This window comes from Xenopus laevis, chromosome 7L (assembly GCF_017654675.1).
Source record: "Xenopus laevis strain J_2021 chromosome 7L, Xenopus_laevis_v10.1, whole genome shotgun sequence".
In the NCBI taxonomy this organism is placed as follows: Eukaryota; Metazoa; Chordata; class Amphibia; order Anura; family Pipidae; genus Xenopus; species Xenopus laevis.
This window is the reverse complement of record NC_054383.1, coordinates 91348937-91371326: the sequence shown is the minus strand read 5'-3', so window position 1 is coordinate 91371326 and position 22390 is coordinate 91348937. Positions and strand designations below refer to the sequence as shown.

At 40.2% G+C, this 22390-nt stretch overlaps 1 protein-coding gene across 1 annotated transcript in view; it reads right to left on the bottom strand.

The window, feature by feature from the left end:
- Positions 1–2510: 2510 nt before the first annotated feature.
- noc2l.L (NOC2-like nucleolar associated transcriptional repressor L homeolog) overlaps positions 2511–22390 on the bottom strand; it is a 57569-nt gene continuing 37689 nt past the window's right edge. The window contains exons 17-19 of the mRNA XM_018225976.2: positions 16658–16790; positions 4756–4869; positions 2511–3118 (exon numbers count right to left, since the gene is read on the bottom strand). Of these exons, the coding sequence (XP_018081465.2) occupies positions 2949–3118; positions 4756–4869; positions 16658–16790 (417 nt within the window). The 3' untranslated portion in view covers positions 2511–2948. The remainder of the gene's footprint in view (positions 3119–4755; positions 4870–16657; positions 16791–22390) is intronic.

The following is a 22390-nucleotide window of genomic DNA, read 5'->3' as shown; positions in this document are numbered from 1 at the left end:
TAGTAGGTCTCTTCTAATCTATATATCCCAACTGAATTTAGCCCTGCATAATGGTGTACCTATGCTCCAGTAAAGCTATTAGCCCAAGTCACACACAAGCTAAGCAGCAATGGATTTTCAGTAGAGATTCACTGACACAGTGTGAACAATCCTCCCCAGAGACTTTCACTAGAACCACAGAGCGGAACACCCTAGGTCCCTAATAAGCATATAATTAAGGTGCCGCTCATACAGTATCCCTGCGTAACAGGCAGCTTTTGTCCTACTGCTGCCTCCTCTATTTGAGCCTATTGTTAATATGTCCCCCTAACTAGCTGCTGATTAAATTGGATGGTTGTTCACTATGATGTTTATGAACTTGACCATAGAAGAATAAAAAGAAATACAAAGTTCAATATTATTGCTTAATTCTGCAGTTATATTAAACGTGCAGGCAACACTTTGTTAGAGGGATTGATGAACAGAGACAAACATTAGACCAGTGATCCCCAACCAGTAGCTTGTGAGAAACATGTTGCTCCACAAACCAATTGGATGTTGCTCTCAGTGGCAACAAAGCAGGTGCTTATTTTTGGATTCCTGGCTTGGAGGCAAGTTTTGGTTGCATAAAACCAGGTGTACTGCCAAACAGAGCCTCCTGTAGTCTGCCAGTCCACATAGGAGAGTGTATGTATGTATGTCTGAGGCCCCTTCTAGGTATAACACTAGCTGGAGGCTGAATTGGTTCTGAAAGGGTTAGAGAGGGATGCTGGGAACACAAGCCTGGTGGCGGCTTCCCTTTCAAAGATTTAAAAAATTAAAAGCTTTGATGTCACTACAAAGGCCTTCACAGCAGAAAGAGTAACCTGCATAGCAGCGCTTGCTACGCTTATTGAGCATGCAAACCACCTCCGGCCCTTCATCCTGTGGGGATTGAGAGGTTTCGCCAAGCTGCTTTTAACTCACGCCTTGCTGGAACAATCTTTCTAGTATAATGAATGACTAACTGCCCCCTCCAAGAAAAAAACAAAACACGGGAAGTCAGTTCTGCCAGTTATACAAAAGCATTCAGTCCTGCATCAGTTAAATACTGTAAACCTTCTGCATGTTGTGCATAGAAGTTATATGTGTAACTTTGCATAAATACCTGTTATTTAGCCTCTGAAAGAAAATGGGGTCTGTTCCACCTTTTAACCTGTTCTAGATTAGTGCTGTTATTTCACATCGAGCCATAGGGCCAATACCCCAAACATTCAGTGCAGTTATAATAACCTTCTTTCATTTCGATCTAGAGAGCCACTGCCTCACACCCTGCCTGCAGGCCATGTTTTAGATCATCTAGAGCAGTCATCCCCAACCAGTAGCTCGTGAGCAACATGTTGCTCTCCAACCTCTTGGATGTTGCTCCCAGTGGCCTCAAAGCAGGAGCTTCTTTTTGTATTCCAGGCTTGGAGACAAGCTTTGGTTGTAAAAAAAAAAACAAAAAACAGGTGTACTGCCAAACAAAGCCTGAATGTAGGTTTGACCATCCTACCAAATGGCCAATCACAGCACTTACTTGGCAGCCCAAGAACATTTTTCATGCTTGTGTTGCTCCCAAACTCCTTTTACTTCTGAATGTTGCTCACAGTTTCAAAAGGTTGGGGATCCCTAATCTAGAGGAGGGCTGTCCAACTGGCGGCCCACGACCCCCCCCCCCTTTGTGTGGCCCCCTAACATGAAAGTCTGCCTGCTGTGACTGCTTACCTTGTGTACATTTTTAAGGGTATCAGTACAGAGTTTAAATGGCCCCTGCATTGTTTACACCTCAAATTCAGACTATAAACGTTGCATTGCTTACACATGTAATTTCCTCTGCATTGTTGACAATTGTAACACCTTTATTGTTCACACCGGAGACCCATATTGAAACTGCCAACCTAGTTTACCTGTTCAAACCTTATACAAAATGCTGAAGGGGCAGCAGCATTGTGTCACTGTATGCAGTACATCTCAGAGAGGTCCTAATAGGTTTCCCTGTCTCCTGTTCTGTCTTCTCTATGCTCCCTGTGTGTGGCATACTCTGCCTTCCCTATGCTCCCTGTGTGTGGCATACTCTGCCTACCCTTTTTGAGTTTCAGCTTTTTATTCAGCAGCTCCCCAGTTTGCAAATTCAGCAATCAAAGTAGCCAAGAAACCATGCATTCATTTGAATGAGAATATGGAATATAAATAGGAGAGGTCTGGATGGAAAGTAGAGTGATAAAAAGTAGCAATAACAAGAAATGTGTAGCCTTACAGCGAATTCGTTTTTAGACGGGGTCAGTGACCCCCATTTGAGAGCTGGAAAGAGTCAGAAGAAGAAGGCAAATAATTCAAAAACTAGACCAAGACCAATTGAAAAGTTACGAAGAATTGGCCATTCTATAACATACTAAAAGTTAACTTGAAGGTGAACCACCCCCTTTAATCCACATTGGAAAGCTACTTAAAATTACCTTTTTATTTTTGGGTTTGCATCCCCTTTAAAGGAACAGTCAACACACCATGAGTCGAAATCAGTCTGTATCTGTTTGGCATATATGATTACAGAAGGTTGTTGCAACAGATTTACAATACAGAGAAATAGATTACAAAGTGAATAACTTTTACAGTTGCACACAATATGCGTGGCCCTCTGACTTGTACTCTGCCTGGAATCACAAGCCTATCAGACACGAGGCTCTGCAGGGGCAGGAGATAAGCTCAGTCGCTGAAATTATTCAGCTGTTGTGATGTCACAATAAAAATATAATACATGTAATTATATATATATATATATTGTCCTGGCCCGGTTAATAAAGAGGTTCACAGCCAATGGCAGCAATGGGCACAAAAGATGGACTCATTTCATTTGTCTTCAAATGACTGCAGAGTAGCGAGTGGAGATTGGAGCAGACATTGTGATTGTATCCAGCTGACAAAGGGTTATTGGTGCAATCTCAACATGTTTACTCATCGTCTGAGAAATCAAGATCCTGGACAATATCTTCTTCCCCCTGTGCCAGTTTCTTCAAGTCAGTCAGTGAGAGGTGCTGCACCCCCTTCTTTTGCTTCTTCTGAACTGTTATTTTACCCCCTTTCTCTTCCTCCTCCTCTTCGTCTTCATCCTGCGATTCCCCTGTGGGCGGAAGAGCAAATATAAATTCTGCTTTATCAGGAAGGAACAAGCAGGCCGAGGGTTGCTCATCACTAATTAATCTCGGCGCTCATTAATTTACTGCTGCTTGCTGCAGCATTCAGATAGAGAAAACACTTGCACAGGCCAAGTTGTGTAGCAGCTGCAGGTGTTTGTGCTGGAGCCTCTCCTATGATCCTGACACACCACCCTTAATACAAAATCAGGTGACACTGAATATAAAGCAAAGCACATGGGGAAAGATACAGTGCGGATGTCAAAAAGAATAATCTGATTCTCTGCTGGCAGGGATAAAAGGGAATCCACATTGTGCACTGATGAAGCACCTTCTTGAAATGGAATTTGCTGAAGAACTGCTGACCGTTCAACGTCCCTCACCTACACCCCCAAAATACAATCCAGGGGCTTTATATCACTTGTTGGCAGTGGCCAAGGAACAACATATCTCAGGGGATGGGCAGAAACTATAATGAGAAGGAAATGTACATTTTTCTGCATCCCTGCTATACATCTGCCCTATGTGTGTGTCAGCGTGTGCGAGCGTCAGCGGGGGGGTTGTGTGCTTTATGTGAGGAGTACATGGATGACTATGTAGAGACACATAGGGGAGCAGTGGTGGGTTGTGACTGTCAGTTCTCTCTCTCACTGTTCCTGTAAAAGGTGATTAATGACACAAGGATTGAGCTAAGCTTCTTGACAGCTCTGCCTCCACAGCTCATTACCAGTCAGCATTAACCCCTTAATGCCTCAACATTCTACTAAATCCCTAATCTCCATTGACCTGGATGTCAAACCTGCCCTACAGCATCCTAAGTCAGTTGGAAGTGGAACATCCAGCAGTCTAATATAACATCATATTCAGGGCACTGCCCTGAGGGATGCTGGGAGTTGCAGTACAGCAAGAGCCACAGGTTGCAGTGACAAAACCACACCTGTAACACAATATTTCACTATATATATATATATATATATATATATATATATATATATATATATATATATATATATATATATATATATATATATATATATATATATATATATATATATGGGTTGTGGACAGCACTCCGTTTAGAAACAATACACGGTGCACGGTAAAGAATATATATATATATATATATATATATATATATATATATATATATATATATATATATATATATATATATATATATATATATATATATATATATATTAATAAATATAACTAAAGAATTGTTTCGTTGTTCAATGTATAATATACAAAAGCCATGAATATATCCTGTAAACTATATCCCTATACATGGTGCTTAGTGAAGTCATTGATTATAATCTGAGTTTAGTGATGTCATTTCTGTCAGATGACTCACTGAATCTTGTGTATTATAAAAAAGTATCCCCTGTTGCAAAATGAGGATATTAGAAGTCATCTCAGAGTTCCATAACCTGTACCTCGGTAACTTATAATATCCTTATATTTTACAATAAGGGTTACTTTATTCACTATATAATCAATAAACAATAAAAAAAGAAGAATTAAAACTTAGTGTAAAAGGTAATGTATGCCGCTTTAAAGCAACCACCACAACACAGCATTGCTGGAAGGCCCTATAATGACAATAGTTGGGGTCCCATCTTACCCTCCAGGTCACTGCTCTCATCATCTTGCACTTCATACTCGCCCTCTTCTCCTTCACTGCTTAGTTCTGAGTTTTCATCTGAGGATCCTTCCATACTCTTGGCTTTGGATTTCCCTGTAGAGGACACAATGTTTATTGAAGTTGGTCTCCCCAAACTGCTTATTATCTATTTATTTCTATTTATTGCCTGTATGGGACCACGAAAAAATGTTGTCAAATCTGGGAAACCATAAAGCCGGGTAGATAAAATTGGGGTTCTACTGAATTTTCTATTGGGTATTACAGTGAATATTCCTGGGTAAAAAGGATGGGTAATTTATACAAACTCATCATTCATAATGCAGGGCAGTGGTTCTGAGTGTTTGGGCAGGTGCATAATCATCAGAGGTTATGGGCAAACATAGGGCAGTAAATATGACTTTACTGACTATTCTCTGCCCAGGTTCCCCCACATTTTCTAGGCCACGTCCATGCCATACTGTCATTAAAGGGAACTATCGCGGAAATTAAAATTAAATATAAGCTTCCGCATACTGAAATAAGAAACTTTTTACAAAAAATCAATTAAATATTATGCATCGTTTCTGAAATAATCAGATTTACCTTCACTATAGCTCTGTCAGAATCTGTTTCTCTTCATTCTGTCTTCATGCAGCAGTTGGGTGTCAGATAGTCATGAAGAGTTAGATCCAATACAGTATATTTTATAACTGATTCCAGTACAAAGTCTAACAAAATAACTGCCTTTTGCACACAAATTCTGCATGTAGAGAGACAGGATTTCTTGTGAGTGAGATCTAATAAATCTTCTAGGGAAAAGGAGCCCTCCTATAAGATATATTGGATCTGCCAATGAATATCTGACACCTAACTGCTCCATGAAGACAGAATGAAGAGAAACAGATGCCGAGAGAGGAATAGTGAACATAAACCTGATTATTTGAGAAACGGTACAGAATTTCTAATTGATTATATTTAGAAAACTTCTTATTTCAGTGTGATGAAGCTTATATTAAATTTTAATTTTTTGCGGTAGTTCCCCTATAATATTACTCTAGAAGCCCGAGACTGACAGAAGGATTTTGGATGGAGAAGCCAGACAGAGAGAGGACAATAGCTACAGAATCTGCAAATGGAGTTAGAAAAAGAGCCAATGAGAGTGGCACAAGGACACACTGGCCTCTCCAGAGTAAAGATGATCATGAGCAGTGAAGGTGCTGTAGCTAATACAGATCCTACTAGACTCAACAATTCTTGCAATACAGTGAGATATGATTCATTTTTGTCAAGAAGAGAGAAAAAAAAGTCACCAACTGAGCCGCCATCCCAGCATAAAATGCACTGGACTCCCACCAGCAGCAAAAACATTTTTATTTAATGAATATTTTTAGCTACAAAAATGATTTGTGGCATTTATACTGTTAAAGGCGTTGTTCAACTTTAAATTTTAGTATGACGTAGAGAGTGATATTTTGGTTTTCATTTTTTATTATTTGTGGTTTTTGAGATATTTCGTTTTTTTCATCAGCAATTTCAGTTTGCAATTTCAGCTATCAACAATGCATTGATTTAAATGAGAGACTGGTATATAAATAGGAAGGGGGCTGAAAAGAAACAGGAGTAATAAAAAAATAGCAGCAACAATATATTTGTAGCCTTTGTTGTTTAAATGGGGTCAGTGAAAAGGCAATTAATTCAAAAAATATATAAAAAAAAAATATATAACGAAGACCAATTGAAAAGTTGTTTAGAATTGGCCATTCTATAACATACTAAAAGTCAACTTAAGGTGAACCACCCCCTTTAAGTAACAGTAACATATGGTTCAATGGTTCTTGTCCGAAATGGATGGCACACTCGATTAAAGAAAAATTAATTTATTACAAAAAAAATTATAAAAAAAATCAAAAAGGCAGATTTTTTTTTTATCATTTGTGCCCATGAGAAAGACCCATAAGGCCGAAACGCGTTGGGCTCACCAAATATTTTGTAAATTTTGTTATATTTTTTCTTTTTTTGTAATAAATTTATTTTTCTTTAATTGGGTGTACTATCCGTTTCTGATTATAGCTAATTTTGGAGACCCTGATGGGGAGTGTCCTATGGATTAGCACCCCGCATTCTATTTTTAAGGGTTTGCGCCTTCTCTCCTAATTCTGCAATGGTTCTTGCCCATCTTACACATCATGCAACATCCAATCTAACAGGAGTCCAGCAGTCCTGGCCACTACAACACAGAGCGTACATGCTAATAACATGAACCTTGATGCATGTGGCTCCTACACTGACTTTAGGGACAAGTTACTGTTGTACAGATGTGGAGCTTGTATTTAGTGGCCTTTGGCTGACAGCAACACGAGTCCAGCGACAGGAGGTGAGGTGTGAATGGACCAGGCCCGGACTGGTAATCTGTCCGTTCGGGAATTTGCCCGAACGGCCGCTCTATCCTGTGATGAAGTGGGCCGGGCGCTGCACTTATCTGCTATTAGAAGGAAAATATATTTTACGAGCAAGGAGCGCACAGTTCACATAGTTGAAGTGCGCACGCCGAAGCTATTTCCAGAGGGAGGGGGAGAGAGAGCGAGTGAGCGTGGAGGAGGTAATACTTTATTTAGCTTTACTGATAAGAGTGTTGCTACGGAACGCATTTTAGGATATCATGCGTTTGGAGCATGCGTGACTACAAAGGCAAACAATGCGCTATGGAGAAGGCATAGGACAACGCATGCAGCAAAGGTAATTAGGCGCATGATGTCCTAAAATGCGTTCCGTATGTTGCACATCTCTTTCCCTGCCTCTGACTGCTCCGTTTAGGGTCTCCCTCACAAGCTGCCTCCAGTTGTCTGTTTGATTTCGGACAGTCCCTCTCCAGTCTTGCCCCCCCCCCCTCACAGTCACCCACTGTCTCAAGTTTCACAGCTCCTCATGTCAGCTCTGTCCAGCTTCCTCCTTTCACGGTGCTTCTCCAATCTCCCTCCCTGCTTGCAGGGTCCCTCTCTGCTCTCAGGCCCCCCTCCCTGTAACACATTCTCTCGCTCCCCCCTCCTACTTTCAATCCCGAGTCTTGTTCTCTGTCCTACTCCCCCTCCTCCGATCTATCTCCTTTACCTGCTGCAACTGATGACATAAACCATGGCAAGCAAGAAGGCAAGGGCAGAACACAGCAAAGAAATTCAAATAAGTAATCAGCCCCCCAAAAAAGAGGGAAACATAAGCAGAAAGCTGAAATCAGGGGAGGGGGGTGGTCTTGGCAAAGGCATAGCATATTAATAAGTGTCGTTTAGTAATATGTAAGCAAAGCCATTCTTTACATTTTAAGGCACCTACAAACTATAAATTATAATTCATAATGTACCCCCTAATTTATAAAGATAAGTGATCACCTCGGAGTTATGCGGTGCTTTTATATGGTCACATAACTCCTCGGTGACTTATAATATCTTTATAAATTACAGTAGGGGGTACATTATCCACTATATAATATATATGTATAAATATATATATATATATATGCATATGAAATATGCGTGTGTGTAAGTAAAAGACCAGCACGCATTTATGTGTGGGCTGCTTTGATTTTTTTGCCAGGGCTGCTTTTTACTCCCAGTCCGGCCCTGGAATGGACGATGGTGCAAGTCCACAAAAAAAACAGAGAAACCGCAAAAACAAAATGAAAGTGGCAAAGATGGAGAAGCGAGTGCTAAGATAACAATGTGAAAAAGAAGCCTTTCGGAGAAGCCTGTGAAAGGAAGAATGGGGTTAGAATGGAGTGTTGCTACAGCAGCAGAAGAGGAAATGAAGCCAGAGAAGCATCGTTGCACTTGAGAAGGTGATTGTGGCAGAGTAACAAGCAAGGTCCCTAACATCCATTAGATGGGCCCCGGGAAGCACTCACATGGTGCTCATTATAGAGGCTCCAGCTGCCCACTCCTGCCTGTTAATTGCCACATGAGGAGAACATCCAGCCCTGCTGCAAGAGCCATTAATAAGGCCTCTGTGCAGTCTCTGCTCCACAACAGATCTCTTACAGTCTGCCTTCAGGCTCCCAAAGAAACGCAGTATAAGCTTTTATCTATATATACTAGAATACGACAGGAGGGGGATGGTGGCATCTGGAAAGTGGTCCAGTGCCCCTCAGAACTAGCCTTTACCTATATAGATATTAACCATTTGTGCCAGAACATACCACTATACAATTCTAAACCCTCATTATTCCAGGGATAGACAATCACCTATTTTCTACCGATTTTTAATGAAAGCCATCTTAAGCATTGCCACTGCCGTCAGCCTACAACTCCCACCATCCTCCCAGCTCATCAACTCCCATCAACCTCCCAATGGGGAGTTGTAGTCTCAAAACATCTGGAATACTGAAGGGTGATACTCTCTCTTTAATGGTCTACCAGGCATGAGGAAACAAGGGGGAATTATACAGAAAACAGTGTTCTATAAGAATACAGCTTCTACAGAAAATGCACTGGCCACACTTCCAGCAGACTGGGCCACGGGCTGAACCAATGGCTATGGACTTGGCTATGCTGCATTGAGTTAACTTTTAGTACGATGTAGAAAGTAATATTCTGAGATGATTTGCAATTGCTTTTCATTTTTTATTATTTATATTATATAATATATTATATTTGAGTTATTTAGCTTTTTATTCAACAGCTCTCAAGTTTGCAATTTCAGCAATCTTGTTGCTAGGGTCCAAATTACCCTAGCAATCATGCCCTGAAAAGAGAGATGAGTAATCAAAAATAATGATTGCAGATAACAGAGCATTTGTTTCTCTGCTCTGCAGTAAACCCCACGGTTGCCACCTGTTCGGGTTTGACCCAACAGTTCGGTTTTTGTAAGGCCTGTCCGGGTCTGAACTCTCTGTTCGGTTTTCAGCCTTATGAATAATCTGGCCAATACTGTACATGAAAAGCATTTAAATACTAAGATACTCACCTTTCTTGTTATTACAGAAAAAAAGCAATTCATTTAAAAATAAGAATTTTTTTTTTCTAAATTACAATTGCTGTATTTCAGGGCTTTCTGGATGACTGGTTTCTGTATAATAGATCTCATACCTGTAATTAAAGGATTGGGCTTAATCATCAAGCAGAATATAGGGTTGACACCTGTGTGGTTTTGAACTGGGCATAAACAGTTTAAAACATTGGATAGAAATCCAGCCAGTTGCATCTAAGTGATACAATAACCTTGCCCTGGTGTCATAACTCCACCAACATCATTGTGCCCACCTCTGATGTCATCATGCCTGTTCCTACATCACTGCCCTGCCCCCCATGTTCGGGTTTAGCCATCAGCAAAGGTGGAAACCCTACCCATGAACCACTTGGGTAAAAAGGGTTAAAGAAAACAAAATCCATTCTCCTCTGCAGGCAGTTCTTAATTCACAATAGTCGGCTGCTTCAAATTACAACTCTCCTCCCAGAGGGTCCGTAAGCTACAATGTTGAGGTCCACCTGCAGACACAGGGGCTGGCGTGAGAGCCGCAGACCGAATTAACAACAGATTTCTGGCAAGGAGTGAAAGCTGGTGTGTGGGGGGCTGCTGTATAGTAGTCACGGAGGTCCCAACCTCAGATCTGTGTCGCCAAATGGGGGAGCAGGACTTACTCTACCACCCCAAAGAAAAGCTGCAGGCAACTAAATAGCTAAAAAGCCACTTTTGTGTGAGGGTACAGGCTGAGATGTATAAGTCAGTCAGGATATTTCAGCGGTGCTACACTGTAAACATGAGAGACAGGCAGCAAGATTGGTTGCACACAACTAAGCCAAGACCTCACTCTGACTTCTACATCAACAAGTGTGTCGTTATAGGAAGGAGGGAAATGTGTTGCAGAGGGGGAGAGCGCACATGTTCTTGGGAGAGGACAAACCCAAAGGGCATCCCGACTCCTTTCTCTGACTGAGGATGCAAATGCTGCCTTGATCACAAGTGAGAAATGTGATGGAACAGTTAAATGTACAAGAGAGGAAACACACTCTGCAATAAAAGCCAAAGAATGGGCACAGAAGAAACAGGACTGGAAAAATCACACACACTTAGGGGCATATTTAACAATAGGCTTAGGCGAATTTGGCCCGTTTTGTTAAAAATTCACCACTGGCGAAATGTCGCAGACACCCATTAAAGTCTGAGGCCTTCAGAAATGTTTTGACGCGCGTCATTTTTTTTTTTTTTCTTTTGAAGCGTGACACCATACAAGTCTATGGGCGTCATTTCCACGGTGAAAAAATTTGCCCATCCCTATTTATTAACATTGGAGACAAACTTCACCGGTGATGTTGCTTATAGCAACCAATCAGATCTTTGCTTTTGTTCTCAACTGTTCAAATCTAGTTGCTGATCACCAGTATCTCCAATCAGGGCCACCATCAGGGGGTACAGCTTTACCGGGTCCGGGCCCCCATCAGGGGGGACCTGGCTGTGCTGCACTTTTTGAAATAGCCACGAAAGGAGCCGAAGTTTTAACCCTGAAGCTGCAAAAAGACCCAAAGCCATGAAAGGAGCCGAAGTTGAATTCCTGAAGTCACGAGTTCAGTTCTACTGAACACCAGTGAATGGATTATTTTAATACTCTATAGGCCCCTGCCAGCAATGTTTTTTTTTAGAAAATATTCTCTGGGGTCCCAATGTTTCTTTTTAACTTGTAAGGGGGGGGCCCTCTGGCGTCAATGTTTTTCTTTTTTTAAAAAAATTTTTTATGGGGGGGGCCCCGTGATTTCTGATGGCGGCCCTGTCTCCATTGCTAATAAATATGCTCCCAATTATGGATAAAGGCAGGAGAAACAAACCACTAGTGCATAGTGCTAACTAGAAAAGTGCAAACCATTGGGAACATACTGATGGGGGACATAAAAAAAAACACATATGAGGCCAGAGAGGCCTTCCTCAATGACACATGAATGAATTTAAAGGCAAACCTTTATACCTTTTTCCTAGCATTTATTTAGGGATGCATCGAATGCACTATTTTAGGATTCGGCTGAATCCCGATTCCTTTGTGAATGATGCTGCTGAATAATGACCCGTATCCGAACACTAATTTGCATATGTAAATTGGGGAAACAAGGGAGAACGAGAGTTAAAAAATATTTAAACATTTTTGAATTCCTTGTTTGTGTGACGAAATGCCACATGATTTTTTGGATTTGGATTGGCCAGGTACTTGGATTTGGTTGAATTCTGCTGAATAATGCCAATCCCGAACCGAATTCTGCATTAAGTGAATCCCTAATTTTAACAACAAACAAACAGACAAAATACAATACAATGTCTGGTAAAATGGCATTGGATTGATGTCTGGTCAGGCATAGGCATATACAGGCAGGAGAATAGTACAGGTATGGGATCCATTATCCGGAAAGCTCGAATTACAGAATGCCCATGTCCCATAGACTTCCATTTTATCTAAATAATTTACATTTTTGAAAATGATTTCCTTTTTCTCTGTAATAATAAAACAGTAGCTTGTACTTGATCCAAACTAAGATATAATTAATATTGGGTTTATTTAATGTTTACATGATTTTCTAGTAGACTTAAGGTATGAAACCTTATCAGGAAAACCCCATGTCCCCAGCATTCTGGATAACAGGTCCCATACTTGTATAGCTGACAGTTACAATTTTTGATATACATGTGGCTGTAGTTAGTGGTATAAAGCAGGTCACATCCGATTTAAAACAATAGGTTACATACCTAGAAAGTACAGATCACACCGGTCCCCTTAAGGTGTCCATACACGGGCCGATAAAAGCTGCCGAAAGACCGTCGGCCAGATCGCAATCGGATGGGACAAAAAATCCCGTTGGATCGCGGCCGCATCTATTCGTTGATGCGGTCCCGCGATCCGACCGCCCATTGCTATTCGTTAGGATCCGATTGTCGGGCCCTAGGGCCCACGATCGGATCAGCCCGATATTGCCCACCTCAAGTTGGGAATATCGGGGAGAGATCCGCTTGTTTGACAACATCGCCAAACGAGCGGATCTCTCAGTGTCCGCTTATGAAATTTATCATGAGCTCCCCTCATTTTGTAGGTTAATTTGATTAGGGGAAGAGCTCCTTTCACCAACCATCTCCAGAATGTTAAGAAATAATTACTGCTTTCTAAGCATAGAACATGAGCGTTTGTAACCGGACTCATCTATCACCCCTAGCAAACAGACTGCTGGGTCCACTATCCGTGGAGTGCCCAGTTCATTTGCAAGGGTCTCTATTGTTTTAGACCAGAATTCCTGTATGGGGGGGAAGCCATATGGATAAAATTCGACCCAGGAGATTTGCATCGTGGGCAGAAGTCATCTTGTCTCCTGCCAACTTTTCTCAACTTGAGGGGTGTTATGTAGGTTTTGTGGAGGAATTTGTACTGAAATTAGAAAATTATAGGCATTGTCTGTGGCTTTCTCCCATTGTTCACAGTCAAGTCCTGGAATTGCCTGAGACCAATGGTGGTAGGCACGGTCAAGGGGTGGCTTGACTGTTCCCATAATCTCTCTCTTGTGTCCCGATAGGAGTTCAGCTGGGGATGGAGAATAGAGGGTATCCTGTAGCCATTGTAAGGGAAAGCATATGAAAGGTGTGCCTAAATTGGAGATATCTATAAAGTTGGACCTGTGAGCCCTGTACTTTTCCTTGCAACTTTTGGTGTGTGGGAAATTGGGGACTAGGTATAATGTCAAAAAGTATTTTAAAGCTCAGCCTTGGACAGTAAACAAAATCTTGTAGTTCGTGTAGATGGGATAGGAGCGAGTTGGCCCAAAGAAGGAGGTGGGGTGAAAGAAGTGGTCATGCGTGGTTTAGGATTTTCAAAGCCGCAGTCCATATTTTGTGTGGACTCAGTAGGGTTTCTGGTAAGGAGTGGTGTCTGTAGCCAAAAGTGCATAGGCCTGCTATTTCATTGAAAATGGATGCTTCGAGTGCTGTGTTGGGATTGTAGGGGTTGGGAGAAAGGTACCAATGTATATACTAGATTTTGGAGGCTAGGTAGTATAGTAGAAGTGTGGAAGGGTCAGGCCCTCTTTTTCAGTGGCTTCTGTTAGTCTTTCCCAGGAAATGTGAGGGGTGCTGTTAGCCCAGATGAATGGAATTATGATTCTATTTAGTTTTTTAAAGAAGAGTCAAGGGATAGTAACAGTGTTGTGGAATATATAAATGAGCTTGGGCAGGAATATCATCTTAATATTCACTCTTCCCCATAGTGTAAGCGATGGTTTGACCTAGTTTTTAAGGGTTTGAGACAGAGAGTCAGTTATGGGGTTGAGGTTGAGTTGTAGGAAAAGTTGGGGGTTGGGGTGCACCCATATCCCCAGGTACTTAAAGGGATTCGGTCATGATTTTTATGGTATCGTTTTTATTTCTAAATTAAACTGCTAACAATTCAATCTACCATGTAAAATTTCATTCCTGAAACAAAAATTTTTTTTATTTAGTAGTAATAGTGTGTAGGGAGCCATATCAGGTCATTTTGCCTGGTCATATGCTTTCAGAAAGAGCCAGTGCTGCACTATGGAATTGCAGTGGGACATGGATTTTTACTATTGAGTGCTGTTCTTAGATCTACCAGGGAGCTGTAATCTGTTACCTTCACATTGTTCTACTGATGAACTGCTGAGGGGATGAGGGTGATATCACTCCAACTTGCAGTGCAGCAGTAAAGAGTGACTGAAGTTTATCAGAGTACAAGTCACATGACTGGGGGCACCAGAGAAACTGAAAATATGTCAAGCCCCATGTCAGATTTCCAACTTAAATATTAAAAAAAAAAATCAGTTTGCACTTTTGAAAAATGGATTTTAGTGCAGAATTCTGCTGGAGCAGCACTATTGACTGATGTATTTTGAAAAAAACATGTCTTCCCATGACATTGGGACCCACTTCAACTGCGCCTGTGGGGGAAGTGGTGTATGATGGGCAGGGTCGATACTAAATAGCTGTGATTTTCCCCAATTAATACAGTCCAGATTATTTGCTGAAGTCTTGAACAGTGGTAAAAAGGGCAGAGAAGGATTCTAGGGGGTCTTTTAAGTATATAAATATATCATCAGCAAAGAGGGATATTTTATCTGTAACACTGGCAAACTGAAGCCCCTTGATGGTTGGGCAGCCCCTGTAATGATAGCCAATGGGTCAATCGCTAGTGCAAAAAGGACTGGGAAAAAGGGGGCATCCCCCTTGTTGAAAGAGCGGGGGAGAGATGAAGTTATTGACCTTAACCTTGGCAATTGGGGACATATAGAGTAGTTTGACTCACTGGATGAACTTGCTGCCCAAGTCAAACCTAAGTAGTACTTCGCAGAGGTAGTTCCACTCTACAGAGTTGAGCGCTTTCTCAGAATCGAGTGATGCTACTAGTCTTTGTTGTCTTTGTTTGTGTGTGAGAGTTGGAGATTAGTGAAGAGACAATAGAGTTTAAAGTCCATCGCCCTCCCGGGAATGAAACCGGATTGGCCTGGGTGTATTAGATCTTCCACTGTCCTGGTAAGCCTTGTAGCCAAGATTTTTGCTAATATTTTGCCATTGGTATTTATGAGGGATAGAAGGCGATATGAGCTTACATGATATCATAGATATTCTTGGAAATGTGTCTGAATTATTTTTTTTAAATTTATGACCCCAGGTCTCAAGCATTCTACATAATAGACTGTACCTGTATTAGTGAAAAGCACAATTGATGGAAAAGGGATATCAGATGCCAAGTTTCAATATCTGCTAGAGATGATTGCATGGAAATACTTAAGCCAAAATACATCTCTTTTCTGCCATTATTGGTACTCTAATTGCTTTTCAAATTAGAATCCAAAAGGCGAGGAACAGTACAGTAATAAGCATTAAAGAATATACAGCCCAAACTGCTTTCCTTACGACTAATTAAAGGCTCATCAACCCCAGCCTTTCCGGGCAGACTGTAGCACCAATTATAAGGAAAGTTGACAAATATTTTCAGTTTTTTGAAATAGTACCCACAAATACCACATGCCTTTATATCAATATTACAGGACACAGACCATGCCAATGGTGCTTTCCCCAACTTCAGTGAATCATTAGAGAATTTTCTTGCAGTTTAATCTAGAATACAACTTCCATGCTCTCTGACTGTCAGACCTTCCTTATCTAATCCTACAGCTCTCCTACAGTGCTGTGAAGGAATTTAAAACGCAGCATACCCCCATTTTAAAACAAGTTCAAGAAATACAACTTATGCTGAACATACTTTTGACCTATTTTTAATCACAAAAAAAATAGTTTTTGTTATTTTTTGAATATCACTGAATATCAGCATCCCCTACTCTGATCTACTTTTAAATATACATACATACATGTAAAAGATCATTCATAAAGTGTAAGTGAAGTTTATTTTGCTTCACTAACATCATACAATAGGATTTGGAATTATTTCTTTGGGTGAGAGTTCCCTTTTAAGGGATGTTCCCCACATAATTTACATCTCCTAAAAATCATTTAAACACTAAATAAAGCCCAACAGGATTGTTTTGTCAGCAAAATGGACTCATGCATCTTGGTTACTATCAAATACAAGGCACTATTTTATTATTACATTAAAAAAATTATTATTTTTTTTTTAATTAATTATTTGCTAAAAATAGACTGTAGGAGATGGCTGTCCCGTAATTGGGAACTTTTCTGAAAGGAGTCTGCCTGCATTCCCTGTATTGTAGGGAATGCAATTTTTCATATACGGAGGATTATGTAGGTGTTATATAGCAAAACACAGGTTAATGGAGGTGCTTCTGAAACGTATGTTTTTTCCTGCCAATGATTCTATAATGACACCAACACGATTGCCATAACACTGTGTGGCGCTATACAATGTTCAACAAAAAACAATGATCTCGACAGGTGGTTTCATGCATTCTCTCTGTACCTTTGAGTGATAATCCTCCACTGCCATCTTCAGATTCACTGTCAGAGTCGAAGAGATCTTTGAATTCTTTCTTATCTTCTTCCTTTTTCTCTAACTTCTTCCTCTTTATCTCTGGGAGATTTAAATCTTCCATCTGTGAAGGGATTAGAACAGGAAAATTATAAATTAATAAGACTTGTGTCCAGGCTCTATTAGCAGCCAGTGCCGCCCTAAGCACTTCAGGCAACCTGTCCCCTTCCCTACCATTATTTATTTGGTAATGCTTTTTAACCCCACCATAAGCACCCAAGGAGTGCCCCCCCTAAAGCTACTGTCCTAAGCCCTCTACCTGCCTATATGGTAAATATTGTCTTGCTTGTGCCAAGTCAGGGTAGGCAGCATTTCCCTCCAGCATATTTATACCAGCAAAGAAAATACCTTGTATTACACATGCCTGGATAAATGGATAAATAAAGCAAAACACAAAAAAGCATCAATAGTCATTTAAACAGAAATACATCCCAAGCGTATGTTTCACTACTGGGGGTTCCTTGTCCATTGTTTGTAGTGACATTCCCCACAACGTTCCATGGCAGAGAGAGTAAGGCTTTATGCAATCTACTCATTAATAGAAGTGTTACTCACAGTTAGAGGCATGGCCTGCTTTCCTTAAAGGGGAACTCCGGCTTCCAAAACAAAATTTGATAAAGAGGCCCAGATAACACAAAAAGCCCTAATATACCCAACACTGTTACCTGTTTTTCAAAAAGTATGAATAAATGCCATTTTCTATGCTGAAATCCAGCTGTTTAACAGTTCTTCTCTTTCTGCATCATTTGAAATCCTGGCAGGGAAGGAGGAACTAAACACTGATGTTACAAATTGTAACAACTTCTACACAGCTTACAGACAACATGCAGGGACTACATAACCTACAATGCATTGCACTCTGATATTCCTTTCCTAATTGAAATCACGTGTGCAGGGAATTGTGGGGTTTGGAGGATGCAGGCTGATAACAGCTGGCTGTTTATACAAAGTAACAGTAGTCAGCCAGCTCAGCAAAGTAGTCAGACATATTAGCAGGAGAGCAGGGGGCTAGGCTTAGGGAACTGTTACAAACCACTAAAAATCATGATACGTCTGCATATTTTTTAATTGATGTATATTGCGAATTTGCTTTAAATTATCTTTACTTTTCAAAAAGCTTAAGTTATGTTTCTGTGGAGTTCCCCTTTAAGAAAATACAGAGCTATTGGAAACAGATGATTGCAGCAGGGACTTCTCCAGGATCTTTTTTTTCCATGACTTAATTCTCTTATGTTGGAAGAAGAGTTCTGTTACTAGTTAATATGCCACATTATGAGAAACAATGGCTTCATAAAGACGTGGCTGTGGCACAACTGGGGCAGGAAAGTTCTATTTTTGTTCTTTAAACCAATGGGACATCTGCAGGGCCTAAGGGCTTACACCCTGTCCAGTCGAAGGAATGAGAAATAGCTACTATGCAGCCTCTGGACATGGAATTATTACTGTACTACAGGTCTCTACAGAACGTCTTGTAGAAGGATAAGAATTGTATTTCCAAAATAAATGAAGGGCATGAACCAGTATCTGATTTAGAAAAAACTTTTAGAACAATACAAAGTGAATGCAGGCAGTCATGAAGTGAGCCCATATACACTTCCATTTAGCTGGCTACAAATATTAAAGCATTAGTGATTTACCCACGAAGGATATTACCATCCCTTAGGGCAGTATAGTGAATGCTGGAAAGAGCAGTGACCCGCCTGGAGATGAGGATTAGTACTGCGGCAGAATGACACACATATTGGTCCAATTACTGCGAGACGATTTTAATGCAGAAATTTGTTAAATTGCTGGATTAGGTAATCTCCTAAATATGAAAGGGGTTTTCATCAGGAACTGCCTTTTCTATGCTGTCAGACAACTCCTACCCCTCATTAATAACCAGACTATAATGAGATAACAGGAAGCCCGCAAGAGACTCCCAAGCCGGCAGTTTTTATTTCCTCTATTTTATTTTTTTTTCTGTTATTGAAGTAACTGAGCCCTCTGCTCGTTAATCTGCTGCTCCTAATGAAGGAGCTAACGACTGCTGCCACCCTTCCACAGCGGCATCATTAGAGGCTGTTAGAAGCTCCTGGAAAAATGCTTAGCGCTGTAATTATTAGCCCTGACGAGAGACGAAAACTCTCACACACTCACCTACACACTCACAGACATGTACGGGCATAGCAGTCAGCTATCACACTTACCCCCACACACAAGCACGCACACAGCTCCTGCAAAATGAGGAGAATAGGAAAATTTCCTTCTGCTCAAATTTTAATCTTCTGTGAGCCCTATTTTTTACCATTTATATGCACTTCTTAATGACAAATGGATATATATATATATATATATATATATATATATATATATATATATATATATATATATATATAGATATAGATATAGATATAGATATATATATATATAAAAGATGCTCTCTTCTGGAACATGCATGAATTATATTTCTATCAGAAAAGGGGAATGAAAACCCAAAAATAAAATTTGGCTAGTAACATTTATTTTATCAGTCTCTCCCTGTACCACTGGTTCCGACTCTTGAAACACAGCAGAAGTCAGCAAACTTGATTTCCCACAGTGCTCTGCATGATTCTTCAAAGGTCTGTCAGCTGCCTTCTGCTACATTGTTTCATTAGCTAGAACTAGCTGTGCAGAGAATAGCAAGGGACAGACGTACAGGTATGGGGCCAGTTATCCAGAAAGCTTGGGACCTGGGGTTTTCCAGATAAAGGATCTTTCTGTAATCTGAATCTCCATACCATAAGTCGACTACAAAATCATGTAAACATTAAATTAACCAGATAGGCTGGTTTTACTTCCAATGAAGATTAATTACAGTAAATCTTAGTTTGGCTGAATTTCAAGGTACTATTTTATAATTAGAGAGAAAAAGGTTATTTTTAAAAAATTTATTTGGATAAAATGGAGTCCATGGGAAATGGTCTTTCCATACTTTGGAGCTTTCTGGAAAACGGGTTTCCGGATAACAATCCCAATACTTGTAACGCCATCGGAAATTTCCATTTAAGAAATATTGGAAAGCTGTTTAAAATAATTTACTTTACTTTCATGCATTTTTGCATTCAGAACCCCTTTCATTGCATTCAGAACCCCTTTCATTGCATTCAGAACCCCTTTCATTTCAACATGCCACAAACTACCTTAATTTGCTATGCCAAGATTACTTCCTTCCTCAGCATCACCCTATAAAACTACAGGGAATATTAATAATTAGCATTATAAAAGAAAAATATTATAAAAGATTTACAAAAAGATTTACATGCAAACTGCATAGTGACACACACTGCAAGTTATAGTTCACTCTATTCTACGTACTGTATTTTAGACATGGCCACATTCATTTTCACTCTTCGCTTCCCATTGTCTGCCAACATGGCAAAGAGATGAACTACAGAGCTGAATGCATATGGGACTAATCTAGTTTGGCACAATGTTGAGCTAAATGAACAAATTAGCAGACTGTGTACAGTTGGACTAAGTGGCGAGATCTCTCAAGAACAGTAGTCCACTTTCCAAACTGCATTCATGATCATCTGTCTTCTGATTCTCATTTATGATTGAACAGCTCCAATGCAACTTGATGTTAATTGCTAGAATCAGTGTCGTAACATGACTTATGTCGTGGTATAATACAATGGGAAGGGGAGAAACAATAGCGGTCTCAAAGCAGTTCCATCCTGAAGTGCTGGCTCCTTCTCAAAGCTCAGGATCAGGCACAATGCAGATGGCTGCCTCCACACTAAAATTAAAGTGTTTTAAAGTAATTAAAATATTGCATAGTGTTGCCCTGCACTGGTAAAACTGGTGTGTTTGCTTCAGAAACACTACTATAGTTCATATAAACAAGCTGCTGTGTAGCAATGGCTGAAATTGAAAAAAAAGCTATATGGCACAGGTTAAATAGTGGATAACAGATAACACCATTATGTTCTACAGAGCTTATCTGCTAACTTCTGTGTAACCTGAGCTTTTTCTCCTCTCTCTGAATGGCTGCCCCCATTGCTACACAGCAGCTTATTTATATAAACTATAGTAGTGTTTCTGAAGCAAACACATCAGTTTTACCAGTGCAGGGCATCACTGCATTATATTTTTATTACTGTAAAACGCTTTCATTTTTTGATGTTGCTGTTCCTTTAAGAATAAAATTTTAAATGGTATAGTGAATTATTTGCAATGTAAACAGTGTAATTTAGAAATAAAATGTAAACCATAAAATCATGACAGAATCCCTTTAAGGTACAAAGATTCAAATTACAGAAAGTTATCAGGAAAAACCCAGGTCCTGAGCATTCTGCATATCCGGTCCCATAGCTGTAAAACCTTATTGCCACTTAAGAGGAATGGGTGGAATGCAAAGAAAAACTCGATCTCCCTACAAAAGGATCACCTATTTGCTAATCGCCTAGATTAGCTTTTATATTCATCTTGCAGGGGAGGCAATTACCCATTACAAATACAGAAGATCAGGAAAATAAACAGGTTACCATAAGCAGGCTTTCAGGTGACCGGCAAGCTACCTGCTTCCTAGCATCATTGCACAATGCCCTCATTCCAAGATTAACATATGGACAGACAGAGCTGTAGAACAACGGGGTGTTTCAAGTATAGTTAAAAATAAGAAAATGCTATGAAAAGCAGTCCTTAAAGGAACAGTAACCACAAAATAAACAGTTTTAAAGAAATGACAATCTAATGTACTGTTGCCCTGCACTGTTAAAACTGATGTGTTTGCTTCAGAAATACAACTATATTTGACACAGACAAGCTGCTGTGTAGCCATGGGGGCAGCCATTCAAACTTAGGATACACAGGAGATAACAGATAAGTTCTAAAGAATCCTATTATAAACTAAAGAGTTTATTGGTTATCTGCTGAGTGTCCTGTGCCTTTTCTCCTTTTTCAGCTTTGAATGGCTGTCCCCATGGCTACACAGCAGCTTCTTTATATCAACTATAGTAGTCTTTCTGAAGCAAACACACCAGTTTTACCAGCACAGCAGAACAATATATTTTTTAGGTGTTACTGTTCCTTTAAAATATCACTAAAAGCAGCATTATGTATCACAATTGTATCTTTGTGCAGCCTTTAAATTGCAAGCGCTTATGAGACAGGGCTTCCGACCACTTGTTCCATTTCGTTGCACTGTCAGCCTTATTTCCCATATGACACTGCTGTGGAAAAAATGTCGCTGCCATAATTATAATAATAGCTCCATGGTGTTAACAAGGCATCAGCTGAGTGACCGCACAATCAGCCACATCCATCATCAGCTCAAGGTCACTTCATAAAACTGCACAAAGGAATTTGCTTGACCCTTTTAGCGCCATGCAATATATAATCAATACCTGCCACAGTGTGCGTATACATAGCAGGAGAAGTGTCAATTTGGAATGGAAACAAAATTCAGCCTTCACTCACAATTGCTTTGGGACCAAAAGCTCCTCAGTGCTCTGCTATCCTCATTTATCCAATGCACGTTAGACTGACACAGTGATCATGAGTCACACAATCCCAAATATCCTCCAGTCCATATGCATGGCAACCCTCATATAGGTTTAATAGGAGGGGTGGCATATAACACAGGCCTATAAGAATTCTGGTAATAATTATGAAGTAAGATATAAATATAAAATGTCT